Source organism: Lissotriton vulgaris, chromosome 11, assembly GCF_964263255.1.
Source record: "Lissotriton vulgaris chromosome 11, aLisVul1.2, whole genome shotgun sequence".
Classification (NCBI taxonomy): domain Eukaryota; kingdom Metazoa; phylum Chordata; class Amphibia; order Caudata; family Salamandridae; genus Lissotriton; species Lissotriton vulgaris.
The window spans coordinates 172,812,223-172,831,085 of record NC_141699.1 but is presented as its reverse complement, the minus strand read 5'-3'; the positions used below and the strand labels follow the sequence as shown (position 1 = coordinate 172,831,085).

At 43.2% G+C, this 18,863-nt stretch overlaps 1 protein-coding gene across 1 annotated transcript in view; it reads left to right on the top strand.

Annotated features, from left to right (window-relative positions):
- The window catches only part of TMEM116 (transmembrane protein 116), a 140,715-nt gene that overhangs the window by 82,121 nt on the left and 39,731 nt on the right, over positions 1–18,863 (top strand). Inside the window, exon 5 of the mRNA XM_086943075.1 lies at positions 1,395–1,526. Coding sequence (XP_086799201.1) covers positions 1,395–1,526 — 132 coding nt within the window. The remainder of the gene's footprint in view (positions 1–1,394; positions 1,527–18,863) is intronic.

Below are 18,863 nucleotides of genomic sequence, written 5' to 3'. Positions count from 1 at the left end.
CCACACGCCCCCAGCGTTTGCCACGCCCCCCAGCACACGCCCACAGCACAACGCAGACACGCCCACAAGGGACTACTTTGCTGGCATGGTTCTTTTACCTTTTAAATGTATATGGTGGGCGTCTGCATAGCCTATGTCCTTCTGCTGCAACTGCCCTTTCCAACGCTGTATTGGGTGTTGTGATTGGTGCTGGGGTTCCTGAAATTACATGCATCAAAGGTTTGGGCTCTCTCTTTATTATATTAGTATGGATTATATTCTGCTCATCTCTCTTGAATTCCTTAGCCTCACTGCCATCTTAATAAAACTTATAATACAGGACAGGGTATATGCATCATTATTCTTCTGTAAAAACATTAGTGCTGCCTTGGCGTGTTTAAACTTTACTTGTTTCAGTAATCCCACCAAGAACTTTCGCCTAGGTAGTGAATAAAATGAGCATAACAAAACAAAATGAAGGGTATCCTGTGACAATCATAAGGGATGGTTGTAACAAACTCCATGCTATAAGATCTGCTGACCATCTCCCCCTCCACCCTATGCCTGATCAGGACAATAAATATAAACCAAAAATCTTAGAATGACCAACCCTGTGCAATACTAGAAAATGAGTAGGGGCCCTGTCTTTGTGGTTCTAAATCAAAATATCCTCATCTGTCGACAAGGAAGATTCAATACTTAAGGATTTGTGCAATAGAGTTACTCTAATAGTAACTATAGCAGGGCAATAACAAGTAGACAAGTGGACTAAGAGAATATAAACTAATAACAGTAATTGAACAAAAATTGTTTGAATTCCAAACATAAAATTTATTTCCTCCCGAACGGGTTACAATCTAAAACATGGTTAAAATCAATAGAAACACGCCAACCCTGTGCAATAACCAGCTTAGTGGACTGTGACCATAAGAAATGAGATAAAGCTGTATGGAGCTGATCTAAGCTGCTAGCTTACTGAAAACTGTAAACTGCCTGCCTAGCCCTCATATTTCTTCATCAATCACACTGCTAAGTGGTGCATCCCATAACACAATAACCACTGGTCAGCACACACAACATGGAACCACACAGGATCGAAACAAGGACAACACCCTTCCAACCACACATCTACTTGGTGTATCATGCTACCCATGTACCAATTGCTGTAGAGACCCTCCCTTGGGCAGTTAATGCTATATAAATGTTACACCATGGTACAATACAATAACTTGTTTCTATAGTGTTTCTGTGCTCCATACTGCATGTCTGCCATTTATACATGCTGTAGATAACAGGTGTTTCTACTGCTCAATTTAATGGTTTAACGTTTGTAATTCATTAGACTCTTTCTTGCTCTGGAGATCTTGTTGAATTGGCTGTATACATCTTTAGTAACCCAACCTTCTTTCCTCCAGGTGCGACCACTCTTCTATCTCAGCGTATCAGACCTGCTCCTGGGCTTCTGCTGGCTCATAGGAGCTTCTTTCTATGAAAAAAGATTCAGAAATCATGACATTGCTTGCTACAACCTTCAAACCACAGGACAGGTAAGCATCTGTTGTGATGCAGATTTTCAAATTTTCAAATAATGTGATTTATAGAATCAATGTGTCCTGAACATTTTATGTGGTAGTGGCTCGATCTCTCACAACTCCCAAAGTTATTTTACATGATGGTCCTTTTGAGATATAACTTGAAGACTTTTTGGACATTTTCACCATTGTCAATGAAGCCAAAAGTATCAGAATAAAAAAAGATTATGTGTTTTTTCAATTGATAAATATAACCCATTTAGAAATCTGTGCATCCGTCCAATCCCTGGAGGGTGAGATTTGCTTTACAATTGCTCTACAATGGGTAGACAGATCTTCCTGTTTGGCTGTGAGCAGGCTTTCCTCACACAAGAATAATAAGAACCTCAAAGTCGTACAGCAGATACACACTACACCTTGCTCACAAGTAAGATGCAGGCTGAACGTTAAGCAGTGTTTACCAGCATTATAAGGGCTGTTCACCTTTAGATATTAGATTTGGGGTCCTCACACTGCTGGCCACTGTTAAAAGACTCTGTATGCTAGCTCTCCCACATACAGAGACTGGGAGCGTGCACAAGAGCATGGATGGGACAGCCTATCAGAGCATCCTGTCTGCACGTATATATATATCTCTTCCCATAGGCAGTAGGCCAGGTTAAATTACAAGAACCAACGCATAGAGAAAATGCAGGGTAGAGCAGCGTCCTTGTAAAAATTGGATTTTTATTTGGGGCAGGCCATCTCAAGTAATCACTGCAACACTTGTCCCTTCTAGTGATTAAATTAACCTGAGCTCAACCATCTGGTAACTATGGCACAGAGCAGGCAGGCTGAATTAGGGCAAAGTTTAAAGTATTTATGCAGTACCAAAACAGTAATAAAGCCAAAATGCAACACAATAAAAACCCTAAACTGGATTAAAAAAATACAGTAAATGCTCATGAATAAAATACAACAAAAATCCAATAAGGGGCACCAGAGATATATTTTTTTTAAAGTTGTAAGAAAAATAGCATCAAAATCCACAAAATACTAATGATAGTCAATGATCGCGGTAGGTTAGGGCCTATGCGCAATTTGCCGCTGACCTCAAAGGAGCAAGGATCGGATACACAAATCAAGTATGTCCTGGTCAAAGATTTTACCTTCTGACTTTTGTCCTTTAAGTCCCAATCCACCAGAGCAGTACACTTCTAAGCAACCCCCCCCCCCCCCCCCCTCCCGCCCACACGGAACTCAGGTGAGGCACTTAGACAGGTTGTCAGGCAGAGAAAAAACAGCAGAGTTCACTCCAGCACCACTTGCCACTGGTCAGCTGGGCAGTCACAGGAAAGTCACAGGAAAAACACTCCTGTAAAAAAAAAAGCTTGTTGTGTCCCTGTTGCTTTAACAGGAGGTCAGCAGTATGACCATTGGAGCCCACTTCTTTTTCCACTTCTTTTTCCTTGGTACGGGAGAGCAGGTCTTGTCCTTTCAGACCTCTTCTGATCTTCCTCAGTTCCAGGAGTGTTCTAAAATGGTTGCCTGGAGATGCCGCATGTGTGCTATTGGGCGAGAACGACTCCTGGGCACGCCCTAACCAAAGGGGTAAAAGTTTCTGAGGCCAACCCTACCCACGTTGGATGTTTTCAAAATGGCAAAAATCTTAGGCCACACTACACTTGGGATCTAAGGGCTGTAGTGTGTGGTGTGGGGAGTGCACTATGGTAATCCTAGTGTCCTCCCACTCCTAACACTAAAATCCAGTTTTGAGCAGGCACTGCACCCCAATAAACCCAGAGACAGAAGTCTGGTAGAACAAAACAGTGTTTTTCAGCAACCAGAGGGTGGATACACAAGAATTGTTTTTGCATCCTGTTTCCCTTTGTTTCATGTGTGTCACTAGTGTTATATGTAAACCCCAGCAGACCTGTTAAGCAATCAATCAATCAATCAATCAAAGACATTTATAAAGCGCACTACTCACCCGGAGGGTCTCAAGGCGCATGGGGGGAGCATGATTTGACACTCCAGCATGATTTCCCAGTGTAAGGCCAAAAAGAGGCCCATTGAGATTGGAGCCTGTCTGGCTGGGGGCACAAATAAAAGGGCCCTGGACTGTGCCTGCTAACATTTGTCTATGACAGGAGAGGCCTCTCTGAAGATAACGGGGTTCCTGGGACCAACCCCAATGGCCATCTTGACACGGGAACAACAAAATCTCTGCATACCCAGGCCTTTGTTCTAAGTAGCTAGTGCAGTAATTAGAGAGTTGGGGAGGAAGAGGTCTCAGTCTTTCTTTTCGGCAGACAGTCCAGCTCTTTTGTTTTAAATCACTCTACGTCATTAGCATCTCCGGAAACGTGTAGGAGATGAAGCAGTAATACTGCCCAGTGCTCAGTACTACCATTTCACGTCCCAGTAATACAGAGCTATCTCTGTTTGCCTTTCCCCACTGGCAAAGAAATTCAAGAATAACCAACGGAAAGAGGATTTCAGCCAGTTAGTCTCGAGACTGCTGGTATGGTCTCTAAATATGGCGGAAAAGGCTTTAGGTGACGGTGCAGTATCTAAATATGGTGGAAGTGGCCTCCAGATAATGGTGTGGTATGGAAATATGGTAGAAATGACTCCAGGTAACCATCAACAGTCATTTTAGCCGTATTGATCCCAACGCACCCTGGCCAGAGTGTGTAGGTCTGTGAAGGTAGAGTGAGCAATTGCTGTCAAGTCATGAGTTCATGATGGCTCCCATTGCACCTGGGTCATCCTCAGGAGAAAGGATCAGATGCAGGAGTATATAAAGGATTAAATAGACCAGAAATTAAAAAATATTTGTTTTTTAGTAAAGAAAAGAATTGTTCACGATAATACATGTACACAGAAAATTGCACTGAAGACAAATGATAAAGTGAAAATGGTAAGGAAGAGAGGGGTTTACTTCAAGGAATTTTAAAAGGTGAATACTTAGTACAAAATGTTAAAAAAAAGTAGGTTTAAAGTGTGTGAACAAACAAGAACTGAGTTTCTGGCATATAAGGGATTAGGAGTGGTTGACATAATTACCTTTCTCTGATTAAATTTAAGAACACTTTCTATAAGCCACTATATAAATGTAGTAAGGAAACAAAACACTCAGAAACAAATGTAAAACCTTAGATGACAGAAAATGAGGCCCATGGTTTACTGTATTATTTTAAGTTGTCACTTTCCTGTTGAGCTGTATTTTCATGTATTAGTACACAACATGGTGCAGTTTGCAACAGACAGCAAAGCCCCTGCACTATACAATTACAGTTAATTCTTGGTAATATTAGTAACAGTAGAAGTAGTAAAAGTAATTGAGCACACCAATATGAAATGTTAGACTTCGAGAATGAATAAACATAAGTTGACATATATCAGTACAGAAACGTTCTTTTCTTGGTGTAGTATTTCTGTTTATTGTTCCTTTGCATAGGCCAACAGGTGTTTCATCGCAGGGAACAGACTGCGAATCTTAAGGGCCTCACAAGTGATAGGCGGAAATGCAATAAATGAGAGTATTTCATGGAATCCTGTATTCGGAATTCCAAGGAGTATGAGTTCGAACTTTGCAGGATTTTGATTTGGAGAAATTGGTAAATAATATTCACAGGTGTAATTTTCATATTCATATTTAAGGGGGTTTCCATGCAGAATATGAAAGTGCCCAAGAGATGTTTTTTTTGGATTTAGCTTTTCATTCAGAAATAATTTTTTCCAATTACCACTTAACTAAACACAATGCCCTTGGGTGCCGTCTGTGTGCTGGAGTGGATCTTAACCTGCCCCAATATGCCCGACGTTACGACTGCTGTCCATGAATATATATGGCTTTCTATGCAAGCACTCTGTGATTTTGGTCTTGTTTCTGATTGAAAACCTTGGACAAAAAGTGACGTTTTCCTTTGGTTATTAGTCAATACTTATTGCGAAAAAGAGGTAAAACAGTTTCATCACACAGGTTCCCCTTTTGACTGTGTACCTGGTACCTTGATCTCAATCCTCTTTGAAGGGTTTGCACTCATAGGGAAAAGAATAATCTGGTTAACTACACACCTCTTCATAACACGCTGGTTGGACCTGCTACTGTGTATTCCATTAACCGCATCGCTGCGGCGGTAATTTTTCCCCTACGCGGCTTTTTTCAAAAAGCCGCATTAGATGACGAGCTGAGCTCGTCATCCGCACACGCCCCCCGTGGCTGATGACGAGCTGAGCTCGTCATCAGCATCGAAGGGGTTAAACCATAGATGTCAAGCGCAGGCCTGTCTTTTGCACAGGAGCCGCCTGGTGCAACAATCTTTGTTGCCCCTCGACCCTGACATCCTTCTCCCCGGATTACCTCACTATCACCCTCCAACAGTGCCTCTCATCTCTTCATAGCCCCTCTCTCACTTGTATTTAATTTATTTTATTGTGCTATTCATATCAATGTATGATGTCAGCGTATTCCACATCACAAACTTAATACAATGAGAGACAATGAATCATACAAGTGTGTAAATCAACGAATAGGAGATGTTACTTAAGAGAAAAAGGACTACAAGGTGTAGGAGTCACGTCATCCATACTGGTAGGCATTCTCTTTTATCAATGCAAGGGATTGAACTGAAAGTTAAAGCAAGGATCTCAGTGACAAAAGCAGTAACCCACTGAGCTATCTGTATGTAAATACAATTCTGTCATCTGCACGTTACATCTGCTTTGCAGCAGGCACATCAACCCACCACAATACCTTAGGGTTTAAGGGCCAGATGTATAAATGTAGCATATTGTGATTCCCTAATTGCGAATCACAAGGATTTGCAATTAGGGAATCACAAAATGCAATGTATGAAGGTGTGTAGTACACCTTTTGCGATTCCTATGGGGTCGCAAATGACCTACTGCATGAATAATAATGAGGTAGGTCGCAATTTGCGACCCCTTAGGAATCGCAAAAATCACGGGGATGGTGGCCTGCTCAGATCAGCAGACCACCTTGTCAGTAATTGCTTTTCAATAAAGCACATTTTTTTTGTAAAGCAGCCTGTTTTCCTTAAAGGAAAACAAGATGCTTTACAAAAAGAAAGTTTTCTTTTCATTTTTAAGAGCAGACAGTGGTCCCAGGGACCACTGCCTGCTCTTAAAAATGGTTTTCCAAACATTTGCAAAGGGGAAGGAGTCCCTTGGGGACTCCTTCCCCTTAATATATGGCTATGATCTACTTGAAGTAGGTCGTAAAATGTGAATGATTTGCAACGGCAATTGCGGTCACACAACATTTCTACATACCGATACGATTCAGTATTCTAAAGGGATGCCCTAAACACGCCCCTTTCTAATACCGAATCGCAAACCCATTTTGCAATTCAGTAACAGGTTACTGAATCGCAAAATTAGGTTTGCTGCATCGGAAAAGCAATGTTTGTGTACGCAAACAGGCAGATTCTGTGAATCTGCCCGTTTGCGAACGCAAAAATGCTTGATACATCTGCCCCTAAATCTTTTATTCACATGTGTCTAGAGAATAAGAGTACATCAAATATGCGACCTTGTTAGTTGTTCATATCGTCTGTACCAATCGAGACGATGAGCGTCACAGCACTCGACATGTGAGTTTCAAAGACAAAGGTAACAAACTGAGAACTAACCCAGAAACCCCTCCTCTCACCCTCTCCAGTACTCATAAAGGAGAGTCAAATGTCACTTTGCGAAGTGAAGTGCCAAGTCCTCCCATCCTTCGCTTTTGGTTAAATCTAAGGAAGTTCAGTGAGGCAAAGGGTATGTAGATATGTGGGGCATGTGAGTTCTCTAAATTTGACCCCACACTACTTTATGGCGAGTCCACTAGCAGGTACATAAATCACCAGAGTTATCTTGACATTTTTTACTATTGCCTGAACATTGCTGGGCACCCAAGGCACACTGCGGCAGATGCTTTTAAGCCCACAAGATATTGCAAAATAACCCCCCCCCCCCCCCACCTCCCCCCACCCCCACAGACCCCTCTCCGTGCTCGGCACTCAGTGCAGTGGCATCCGTCGGACTGTCCTAAAGTCAGCACTAGTCCTACATGGGTTTCAAGAGCCATGCCCTTGTCTGAATTTCAGGAATGTCACCATGGAAATAAGCTCCCTTTGTATGTAAATGTATTTTATGGATGTATTAGTAAGACAAACTTTGCTTTATAAAGCCCTGATGGACTTCTATTTGGCATCCTTCATTCAGCCTAACTCAGTGCTTTAAATGGAAAAAAATAAGTGCAGGTACTCACCAAAAGGTGCAGTGGGCGGAGTTTTGGGAGGGGCTAAGGTGGAACAAGGGGCGGGGTTAGCTTTTTGACTTTGCCAAGGTTGTATGCACGAAATCTACATGCATTGTTAGAATATCGGATATATCTGTTCATTAGTTATCTCACTAATAACTATATATATATGGCACTTACTAATAAATGTTTATTACTACCCATAGCAGCCTTTTTTAGCATCCTTAAAATAAGAAATTATTTTATGTGGTTGAAAAGGAGTGATGGCAGAAGTAAACATGCTACAGATAGGATATCAGAAAGAATGAAGTATCTACTGGGCTGATCTGGCTGCACTGTTTGTAACAAAAATACACACCATGATCCCAGGTGTGTTAATTCAGTTAATAACTGATATTATATTCCTCATATACGCACTATACTAAATGCCAAATGCATTCTTCCATTTGTGAATGAAACAAATATTAAAAAGAAAAGGAACATGCTTTCAAATCACATTATAAATGGCAATATGGTCTTTCTGAATCAAAATATGGCCAATTATGTGAAGTCCTGGTTAGGAGACGGGGCTTATTACAAATTAAACATGTTTTCTGTGCTTGTACCACATAACTTGTACAAAAAATGTATGTTTTCCTGCTTTTGGCATTCGATCACAGTGTGCAATAAATTGCAGCCTGAAGTGTGAAGAACACACACATACCTAGCCATGCAACACATTTACTGGCTTCTGATAAAAATGCAGCCATGTACATCCATGTGGCATGTAGGCCCAGGTGGTTTAACACTGGCTGCAAACATCCCTGTTTAAAGAGCATTTCACATTTTTCACCGGACTGACAAGGTCGATAAAATAAGGATCAGCGAGTTTGGTAACAAGATCCTTTTTATTTGCACTTGCAAGTATTGTATTGTAATGTAATTGCATACTACCCCTGATGAGGCGTCAAATCACTTTATCAGCGAGTAGCACGCTCCTCCGTAACCCCTAAAGGTTTAATGTAAAATTAGTATATTGAAATATGAAAATAATTTGAGTGGTAGATATAGGTTAGTCAGTTATTTGGATTGAGAAGGATAGCGGAGAGATAGATTTGTATTTATATAGCTCTTGTTACCCCTGATGGGGCGTTAAAGTGCTTTTTTGGCGAGTAGCACGCTACTCTTGAACCTATAATGGATTTGTTTAGTGAAATATGAGTGGACATGTTAGTCTATTATTTGGATCGAAAAGAATAGTGGAGGGATAGAAGAGGGAAGGATTTAGACTTTTTTGGAGGGGAGGTCATAGCAGTAGGAGGAAGCTTGGAATGAAAAAAAGGGATGTGGAGGGGAAGAGTCAGAGGGAGGGGTTTAGAAAGGCTTGTGAACCACAACGTCCTTAAAACTGAGGCTTGGGCACCGTGTTATCTTCACGCTGTGCTTGTGGTGGAGTGGAGAAGCAGCAGCTGTGCCTTCGGACATTGCTGATCAAGGGCCACTGGTCAAATGAGGCCAACAGACTGGCTGCACTGCGACGTGACTCTGGGATTTTAAAATGCCCTAGACATTGCCGTAGGGGCTGAGCTGCTGGAATTACTGCTGAAATCGAGGGCCAAATTACAAAACCACAGGGCAACTAAAAGAAGTTCTTTTTGATGATACGATTAAAGTGAATATTGGGTCGGTCAGTGGCATCGTCTTTCACATTTTACCTCCGAAAAGGGAATACACACTTTTTTTTTAAATGTCACTGTACGCAGGACAGGAGCTTTGTGAGGGACAGATAAAAGAGGGGATACTGTTCAAGCATCTGAGGGCTTGGCTTCATATTGACGCGCAGAAGAGCCATTTATGTACCCTTCCTAAGCTATCTCCTCGAGTCAAATAGTTTGTTGAAAAGACGCACTCTGCAGAAAACATGCCCACGTGAACGCAGTGCTCCAAATAGCCTTCATTCTGCACTCCTCAAATATGCTTTAAACCCACACTATATCGATTTTGAGTGCAACTCTCTCCATTTAGTAACCACAGACACAACAGAATTAATTTGATTTTTTTAGTTTATCACTGCAAGGACAACACTGGAAAAATGATGCAACATATTCGGGAATCTTTGAAATTGCCTGCTTCTTGAAATGGCTGCTGCTGAAAACAAACTCGGGATGAATGCCTATTTAAGACTCTTCTATGCTGCTCTTTCATCAGTGCTCTCACCCCACCCACGCCATTCATGAGTTTGTGAAGAGCGTCACTTTCATTGTCCACATACAAAGCGACAGTTACCGCTTTTAACGTGTGCACCAGGTAGTGAGCTTGGTGTGCGGTGCTTGAACATGTGGGTCAGTTGGAGAATAAACCGACTTTTAAATTAAACGCTGCTGGTCAGTGATAACTAACATTTTCAACAACAACAGAAAAACACAGAAAGTAGCAGCAGGCAAGTAGGCAATTCACATGCGTGGTAGGCAATTAATTGTGGTGATAGTGAAAGCATTAGCAAAGGCTCTTTTGTTCTGTCCTGTCCACGGAATATTCTATCCAGAATAGTGCGTCCCACCGCCACCCATTTGATTGTAAAGCCCCCTCTCAGCCCCACTGTGAAAGATCTATGAAAAGGTAACCTCTCTGCAGACACCCCCCCCCCTCCCCGCTCTGATGAATTCCAAAGCAGCTCACGCTGGGTGACAAGTGCTCCCCTGATTAATTCCCTGCAGTGCTCGTTAAAGGTTGAGGGGCGAAAGGAGCGCTGCCTATGTAGAAGTCAGGTCCCATGAGTACCGGTACTCTCTTCGTTTTAGAAAAAAGTGCCGGTACTCAAGGGGTGAAAATGAAAAAGTGCCGGTACTCAGTACCAGTGAGTACCGGCCCATTTAAAGCACTGGCCTAACTCAAATACATCATTTGCAAGGTCCAGCCACTTATTCTCCCCTGTCCCAAACACCACAGCTCGTTGGATTGCTGGAACGAGTAGGGTAATTGAGATTGTCTAGATATTTCTTCCACAACACGAGAGTGGCCTTACTTTGTCTTATATGACTACATCACCTGAAGACAAGCAGTGTCCTTCTTTAGACATACATTAAAAGCACCTCGCTGAATGAGTCGCGTGAAATTGGACTATTTGCAGGGTTGGACTGACCTGCAGAGCAATCCGGCAGTGCCCGACGGGTGATCTCACAGATTATTTATTGCGTGGGCTATAATTTTTGGGCCATTGGCGGCCGTTTTATAGTCGTCTACTGGGTCGGTTTTCACTTTTCATTTCCCCGACATTAAAACAGACACTGCCTCTAGCAAGCTCAAACCTGCTCCGATTTGCAAACGGTTACCTTTCTAATTCTCAATAGGGGCCACTTTTATTTTGGCGCCCGGCCTACTTTCTTCCCTAGTTAGCACCTGTAGATTAATCCGCCGTGAGCTGAAATAAGCACCGCGGTTCAGCAGTGCTGGCGCGTGACACAGACCACGCTCATCTAAAGACGAGAAGAAAAGCACAGACGCCGGACGGGGTGGGAGCCCCTCTTGTGGGGCACTCAATGGCCGACATCGGCGGTCCGGCTGGTGACTGTTGTGAACACAATGTGCGGCCCTGCGGGTCACGTGCGGCTCGCCTGCGCCCCAGTGAAGCGGAAACATTCCCCTGACAGCTCCGTTTGTGCCGTCGCCGGTAGTTACATCATTAGCGCGCGATCCTGTCAAACTCTGTTAACGGGCGATGGGTCTGAGTCAGCGCGTGGCCTGTGTTGAAAGGCGGGACCATGTGAACGGCAGGTGCTGGAACCGGCTCAGCGGGGCAATTTAGATACTTCGATGCACGGAGCAAAACAACTCCGTTGTGAGGTCCGGCTGGAACGGGGGCAAAGTGGGTGGCGGTGCCTTCTCTGCACGACAAAAGTACATCCCACGGCTGGCCTCGAGTGATGGCTATGAGACTGAGAGGTCGCACACAATGAGGTCTTTGTGTCTGGGCCTCATTACATGATCTTTAAAAGCGTCAACGCAAGCGGCCCTCCTTTACAAAAAGAGAGCGCAGATAATTTTCGGTGCTGTTTTTTGTACTTTGAACCTACAGCGAGGTGAGCGCAAGAAGCACCCGGAGGGAAAACTCGAATGAAAAACAGCCACAATAAAAAACGCACAAAGAATTTTGTGCATGTTGCCTGTTTTTGGAGAGGAGGCTGCCAGGCGGATGTGCTCAGAGAATGCAGACAGTTAGGTGGCCTTAGATGTCCGCTTAGAGCGGATGAAAAACAATAAAAAAACTAAGACACGCTTTCATGTTTTTCCTCTGTTTTGGATTTAGCTTGAAATACATTTAAAGCTACAAACACGTTGTGTTCTGTAACTTAAAGCGAAATGTAATTGCTCTGCACAATTCCACATGAAAACAGAGTACACACCAATATGACCCCCCAAAGCAGAACTATTTCAAAAAATGATTGTTTCCAGGAATTGAAGTTTGAGTTTAAATTATAAAAAAAAATTAAAACCTGACCTATGCCTCTTTCTAGTATTATTTTGTCTTCAAGGCATTTGTGGTCCTACAGTTTAGCTGTGGCCACTTTAAAGATGTGCACTCTTTATACTGACTTGAAGACAGGATTTTCAAAAAAAGTAAACTGCAGCCTAGACCTGGTTCAAAAACCGAATGCTAAGAGGCAATATATTTAGTTTGGGAGTTCTATGTTTTGCTCAAGCCTCATGGTGTCTCCGTGAACCGAGACGATAGAGACAGGTTACGGACGACGGAGCTATGGTTATGGTTTAGGTTTTTATTACAGGACCACGTTATCAGGTTATCAAAGCCTAAGAGATCATGAATAAGTCAGGCTTGGGAAAGGTTTGTCAGATTTCATGGCTGCTGTGTTTAAAGTATAATTGCCTCAGTGCTAATTAGCGCTGAAAGAGCCCTCAAATACCATTTTTAGTGCTCCACCGAGCCCCCCTGGCATTCCTTCAGATGGCAAGCATCCAACGGGGCATCCAGTTGGGTTACAGCTGGCACATTCATCCTGATGCCAAATGTGCCGTGGACCTGGATTCAGGGCTGTCCTCTTCCTCGAGTTCAGCTCTGCCGCCTTCAGCCCCGGTGCAGCGGTCAATGTCAGCCATGGTGCCATATCCGCTTCCACTGCCAGCATTACGGCTGATGCCAATGGTTTGGACATTGACACCAGTATGCCGGAAACTGAGACGATCATCTCATTGGACTCATAAACCCACCCTCTTCCACCCATACCTCGATGATATGTCTAATTAGAAATTGACACGTGTCCTCCAATATAATTATGGAGACAATGAAGATGACCGAGACCAATATGATAAAAGCACTATATTTGATGACCTTCAGGATGCCAGTGGTCTGGATACGTTCTCGGGTATTGGTCCCTCATCCCAGACTCGAGCTATGGCAACAGAAGAATCTGCCTCCTTCATCACAGTGATCAGAAGGGCAGCAGAGTTTTTGGACCTCACTTTACCTACCACTGAGGTGAAAACCAATGTACTCATTGAACTCCTCAATCCTGGACAAATGAACCAAAAACGTCTATTACCCCTTAATAAGGCCCTGACTGATATATTGGTGGGCACCTGGGTGAAACCATGATCTTGCCCCCAGTGAATAGGCAAGTGACGAGGTGGCACAGACCCATTCCTGTAGATCCTGATTTTCTCCTCTATGATTCTTCTTTTTCCAGAAAGCTTGGCAGCACAGGCATCCACCTTTCATCTGAAGCCCAATTCATCTCACACGATTCCCCGACAGAGAGTCTAAACAAATGGAGACATTCAGCAAACTAACATTCTCCTCCTCCTCCATCAGCCTTGCCTTCGGGTCCATAAATACATTTTGCCTCCTTGGCGGGTACTCACACGTGTTGTGGGAAAATTTGGTGGAGGGACATCTTGCCAGCTGTTCCAGAAGAAATTTGACCAACATTACGTTTGATTTTGGATGGTCAGGGTGCAGCACAGTACAATATTCACTGAGGCTGAAAAGCTGCGCCTAGAAGGCTTACATGATCATTCCATCGGAGCAGAGGCTGCTACTACTGTAACAGTTCTGGGCATCTTCCAGGGTGCCATGTAAACATCCCTCCAGGCAATCACTAAACGTTTTTTCTGCACAGCCAGGTCTGGCAGGATGGTAATTTCGTCCAACCTGTCCTGTAAGATTTCCTGAGTGATGCCCTTCCACAGACAAAATACCTGGGGATACTGCTTTGGTATGTGTTCACGAGGTGAGGAATCTACAGTTAGAAGTTTCTATTAGAAGAACAAGTTACTTACCTTCGGTAATGCTGTTCTGGTAGAAACTCTGTCTAACTGCAGATTCCTTATTGACCCACCCTCCTCCCGTTCTGTTGAATGGTCCCATTTAATGCATTAATAAGATGTAAAATCTGAAAGTCCGCACAATGCCATACTATGGGTTTAATGGCTTTGTGTCCGTTGGCTCGGACAGAGATCAGAAAGAAAGTGACTTTAGCGCGCAGAGCTGGTACATAAATGAGGCTCTGATGTCACCTCTTGGGCGGGCTAGTCATTTCCAGACTAGAATATGGATGCTCCACCCTCACAGGTCTACCCAAGAGCTTGTTGACCTCACTGAAAGCTTTCCTCAACGCCGCCACCAGACTCCTAACTGGTTCAGAGAAATTCGACCACATCTCTCCCCACTTGAAAGCTCTAAAATGGCTTCCCCTCGAGGCCAGGATCCAACTTAACCACATCAATGCTTAGGAGATTCATCGTCAATGCTGACATTTCTTGATTCCCATTGTTCATGACGAGCTCAGCTCGTCATGAGTGTATGGAGGTGTACATCATGACGAGCTGAGCTCGTCATGAGCGTCCAAGGGGTTAAGCTGGCTTGCATCACCCACAAGGCTCTATACTCCAATTCCCCGGCATATCTGGCCCAGAAACTCGTGATATCCGGAGGAGCTAGAAATTCCCGATCTGCCAGAGACCTTTTGTTTCAACTGGCACGCTTGCGAAAAAAAAACGTATAATCGGGCCTTCTTCGGGGCCGCACCTAGAATCTGGAACTCACTCCTGCCCGCCATCTGAAGACTTCCCTCTCTGGCTCGCTTCAAAAAAGAGGCCAAAACTTTCCTAATGGTCAAATTTCTCCCCTAACGCTGGCATTACATGCAACTCAGTGTCCCTGTTCCACCCACTACCTCGGCATTATCCATGGTCTTCCTGGATGATACTCACCCACACTGAGACTGTTGTTTTAAATGTTTCCACCTGTTTTTTTATCCCACAGGTATTCTGGGATTGAAACTGCCTGCCTCTTTGTACAATGTATCTTCCTGTTTTTATCCTAACTGTATCCCCCGCCCCAAAGTCCTTTGTTTACCTCCTATCTATCCTGTAAAGCGCTCTGATACCCTCACAGTTCTGGTTCGCGCTCTATAAAACTCCAAATAAATAAATTAAATAAAATAGACCAGTCCGACGTAGGGTCGCCGCACAATGCCACCTGCCAATATGTGAAGGAATTGCTAGCAAAAGTTTTCAGAAACTTCTGATACCTGAAGAAATTCACAAGGTGAGAAGTCTGTGGTAAATAGAATCTTTACTAGAATAGGCATTACTGAATGTAAGTAACTTGGTCTTTTGTTCTATTGCCATCATAACCCGTGTTCAGAACTTCATGAGGGCCTCTTTTTGTCACAGTAGCTTTCCTAAGACAATGAAAGGGTGGTGACAACCAGATGCCAGGAGGTGGTCACCAGATACCCGCGTGCGCACACATGCACATGAACATACAAAACGAAATAGTTTGTCCGTAAGGGAACAGACGCACATACACCTATGACACAAGGCCTGAAGTAGATCTGGTGTAATGGCAGGGACAAGGTGCCACTGAGTGCCGACAGTCCTTTAAGCTAGATAAGTGTCTAGATTAAAACATTACTGCCACCCCTTCCCTTGCTCTCTTTTGAGTCTGTCGGGGTATGGGTGTCTACTGTTGCGAGGTTACTCCTCCTGAAGAAGTAAACATAGGCAGTGGCGTATACCTTGCACTTCGATTAACAACATGGGACAGCATGGACCCATGAGACATCAGGCTCCCATACAGAAATTAGAGCAGTGCGCTTTCTTGAAGAAAACAGGAGATAGGGAGGACACTGCTCAACAAAGTGAGAGGAAAGGCCTGGCTCGGGGCGACAGAGATAGAACAGTTCTTTTATGATGTGCTCAAGGCGGAAGGGAGCACTCTGCTGTCATCCCAGCAGAGTTAACCCCATTGCATTCTGGTAAATGCAGTACACCTACTTCAAGGAGGAAGTTGCTTACTTGCATTGGGCATGACTCATAGAGCAGAGAAACCTTCCTAGACTAAACCTTGGGGGTTCCCAGGATCCCAAGATCTCTTCCTGGGACTCCTGAGATGGCCATTTATATCATCCCAACCTCTTTATCCAGGTCCTTGCACAAGATCCCCATTTATGATCTCTTCAGAACTACTAAAACCAGACAGAACGTTCCATTAGTTATGTCACAGTTGTGGCTGTGTGAAGGAAGATCACACAATCTCATACACGTTACTGCACCCTCTCAGTCGTACACCATTGAAAAAAATAATAACATACAAAAAAAGGAAAGGCAGCTAAGGACCGCTGTACCACACAACGACTGAGTCCCACTAAATAAGCCTACTTGTTACCCGCCTCATTAGGTTGGCTACCAAACAACCCAACATTAGAACATTTTGTATCATATCAGAGAGGCTACAGACAACGTTTTAAAGTCAGGCAATCAAATTCAAAAGTTGTTCTAAACAATTTCTTTTGTACAAGCTCTTTATTCATTATTTCTTTATAGATGAACACTAAAAAGAATAGCCAATGTGTTTCGCCTACAATCAAACATTATCAGGGCACGAATCTTAATATAGAGAAGTCCCAAGACACATTCTCCTGAACTAGAATGCATAGGTAGGCAAAATGGTAGATTTGTGAATGAAGTTGTGATGGTTCTTACCGAACACAGCTTTGGATTTTTACTTCTGGGAACATTGATGAATGAACTCATTACCCGAACTACTAATGCAAGGTGTTGCGACCCTCGTGTACTCTACCAAATTCTGTCTTTGCGTGTTACGAATGTTATACGTGGATTGTTGCTGCCTCGCTCACTTATGACCTTTTGCCTACCTATGCATTCTAGTTCTGGAAAAATTGGCTTGGATTTAAATGTAAATGTAAATTGATACTTGTATAGCGCACTACTCACCCGCATGGGTCTCAAGGCGCTTGTATGAATGCCACTGTGGAACCCATCCTGGCTTTCCCTGTGAGGCGTCCACTCCTGGGCACCCCCAAGGTGGAGGCCAGGCATCCTTAGCGTTGTGGGGATTAAGCAAGCTATTGCCCAGAGCTGCAGAGTGGGACTCCATGATTGGAATAGGCACAGAGTCGAGAATTATCAGGTCCGTGGAATGTTGAGCCCAAGACCCGCCGAGGCTGGGAATTGAACCCTGGTCCCGGGCTAGACCTCTGCATCAGGGTCTGCCGCTCTAACCATTGAGCCACACATCTCCACTTTCGCTCTACAAAAAATAATAAGAGGGCAATAGACTTGTTGTAACCCACTTAAGCAAAGTTCTAACGCCCAACTGAGGTGTTAGACAAAATACTAATGAGCTACCAGTGCAACACAGTTTCACAGTACTCCTGAGGAAAACCTAAGTAAGTTATGCACTTGCATACAACATGCTGAAGCGTTGCTGGCACCAACTAACCCTCACAAATGGGTAGACCGAGGAAAAGCAGGACACTTCATGAACTACAAATAAGCCAATAATTAAGAAGTCAAAGAGATTATGCTCACATAATAAAAACTGCACACCTCCATTTCCCACCAGTCATGCACGCTTGTGTCTCTAAGCCTGATAGAGCGTGCAGCTGACACTTTTGCAATCGTAAAGGAAGAATTCACAAGACCCCAACCATCTTATCCAAATAGTGCTTATTTTACTTACTTTCTCTAGAGATTTCGAAAAGTAGAGAAACAGACCTTCCAATTGCAACTGGACTAGATGAAGCACTGTAGCATCTCTCTCTTTGGTACACATATAAGACAACAATATAATTAAGCCTTTGTTCTGTAGGTCTTGCTAGTGGACATTTTTCCAATTTTTGTTATGTAAGATACTTCCTTTACATCACCGATGGAGTATCCCACATAGAGTACTTACTTAACAGGATGTGAGGAATGCAGCGCCTTCAGTTTTTTTTTAGATTATTATAACAAAACTATAAGGAAAGAAGATATCAGCTGAAGACTCACGAAAATAGCCCCTGAGATCTGTCGGGAAGATATTTGAATGTTGTGTCTTTACTAATTCTCCTGGACAGGAACACAAGCACAGCACATAGACAGTTAGATCCTGTTGCATAATTAATCCTACTGCATATCCTTGTTGAGGAGGGTAGTATGCTACATAGGTAGCATTAGATATATTGGTTTAATTGTCATGCTATTTAACTAGAACTTTTTCTAATATCTATTGCAGAAAAAATCTCCATTCCAGTTCATTAAGTGGCACTTCATATTTTATAAGATTGTTGGCAACTTTTTTAATAAGTTTGAAATTGTAGACATTATTATCCCACTTTGTTTTTAGTCCACTAGATTTTTAATTTAAACCCTGCCAGGCATGTCTAAGATTGCTTGGGAAGGTATTTCGCCTATTATATATATACTTATTCTAAAGTCACGCGACAGCGTTCTACAAACTGAAATAGTACTATTTTCCCTGCACAATCCATAGCTGGTCTGGTCCTGGTTGTACATAAGATATTGCATTAGATTCTGGCCAGAAAGCCAAGCAGCTATTTCTAGAAAACTATTGCCCACATGCATCAAACTGAATTGCATTCGCAAACGGTGCGAATCGCAAAATTCGGCCGTTTGCGAATGCAATTCATTGATTTGGGATGCATTAAGCTTTTTTGCTATTTTCGCAATTTTAGAAATCGCAATTATGTTGCAATTTCTAAAATTGCGATTGCATTTAAGAAATCGCAATTTGAGATTTCTTAACTGCAATGCATGATCATTTCAGAATTGCGAATTCGCAATTTGGAAGAGGTAAA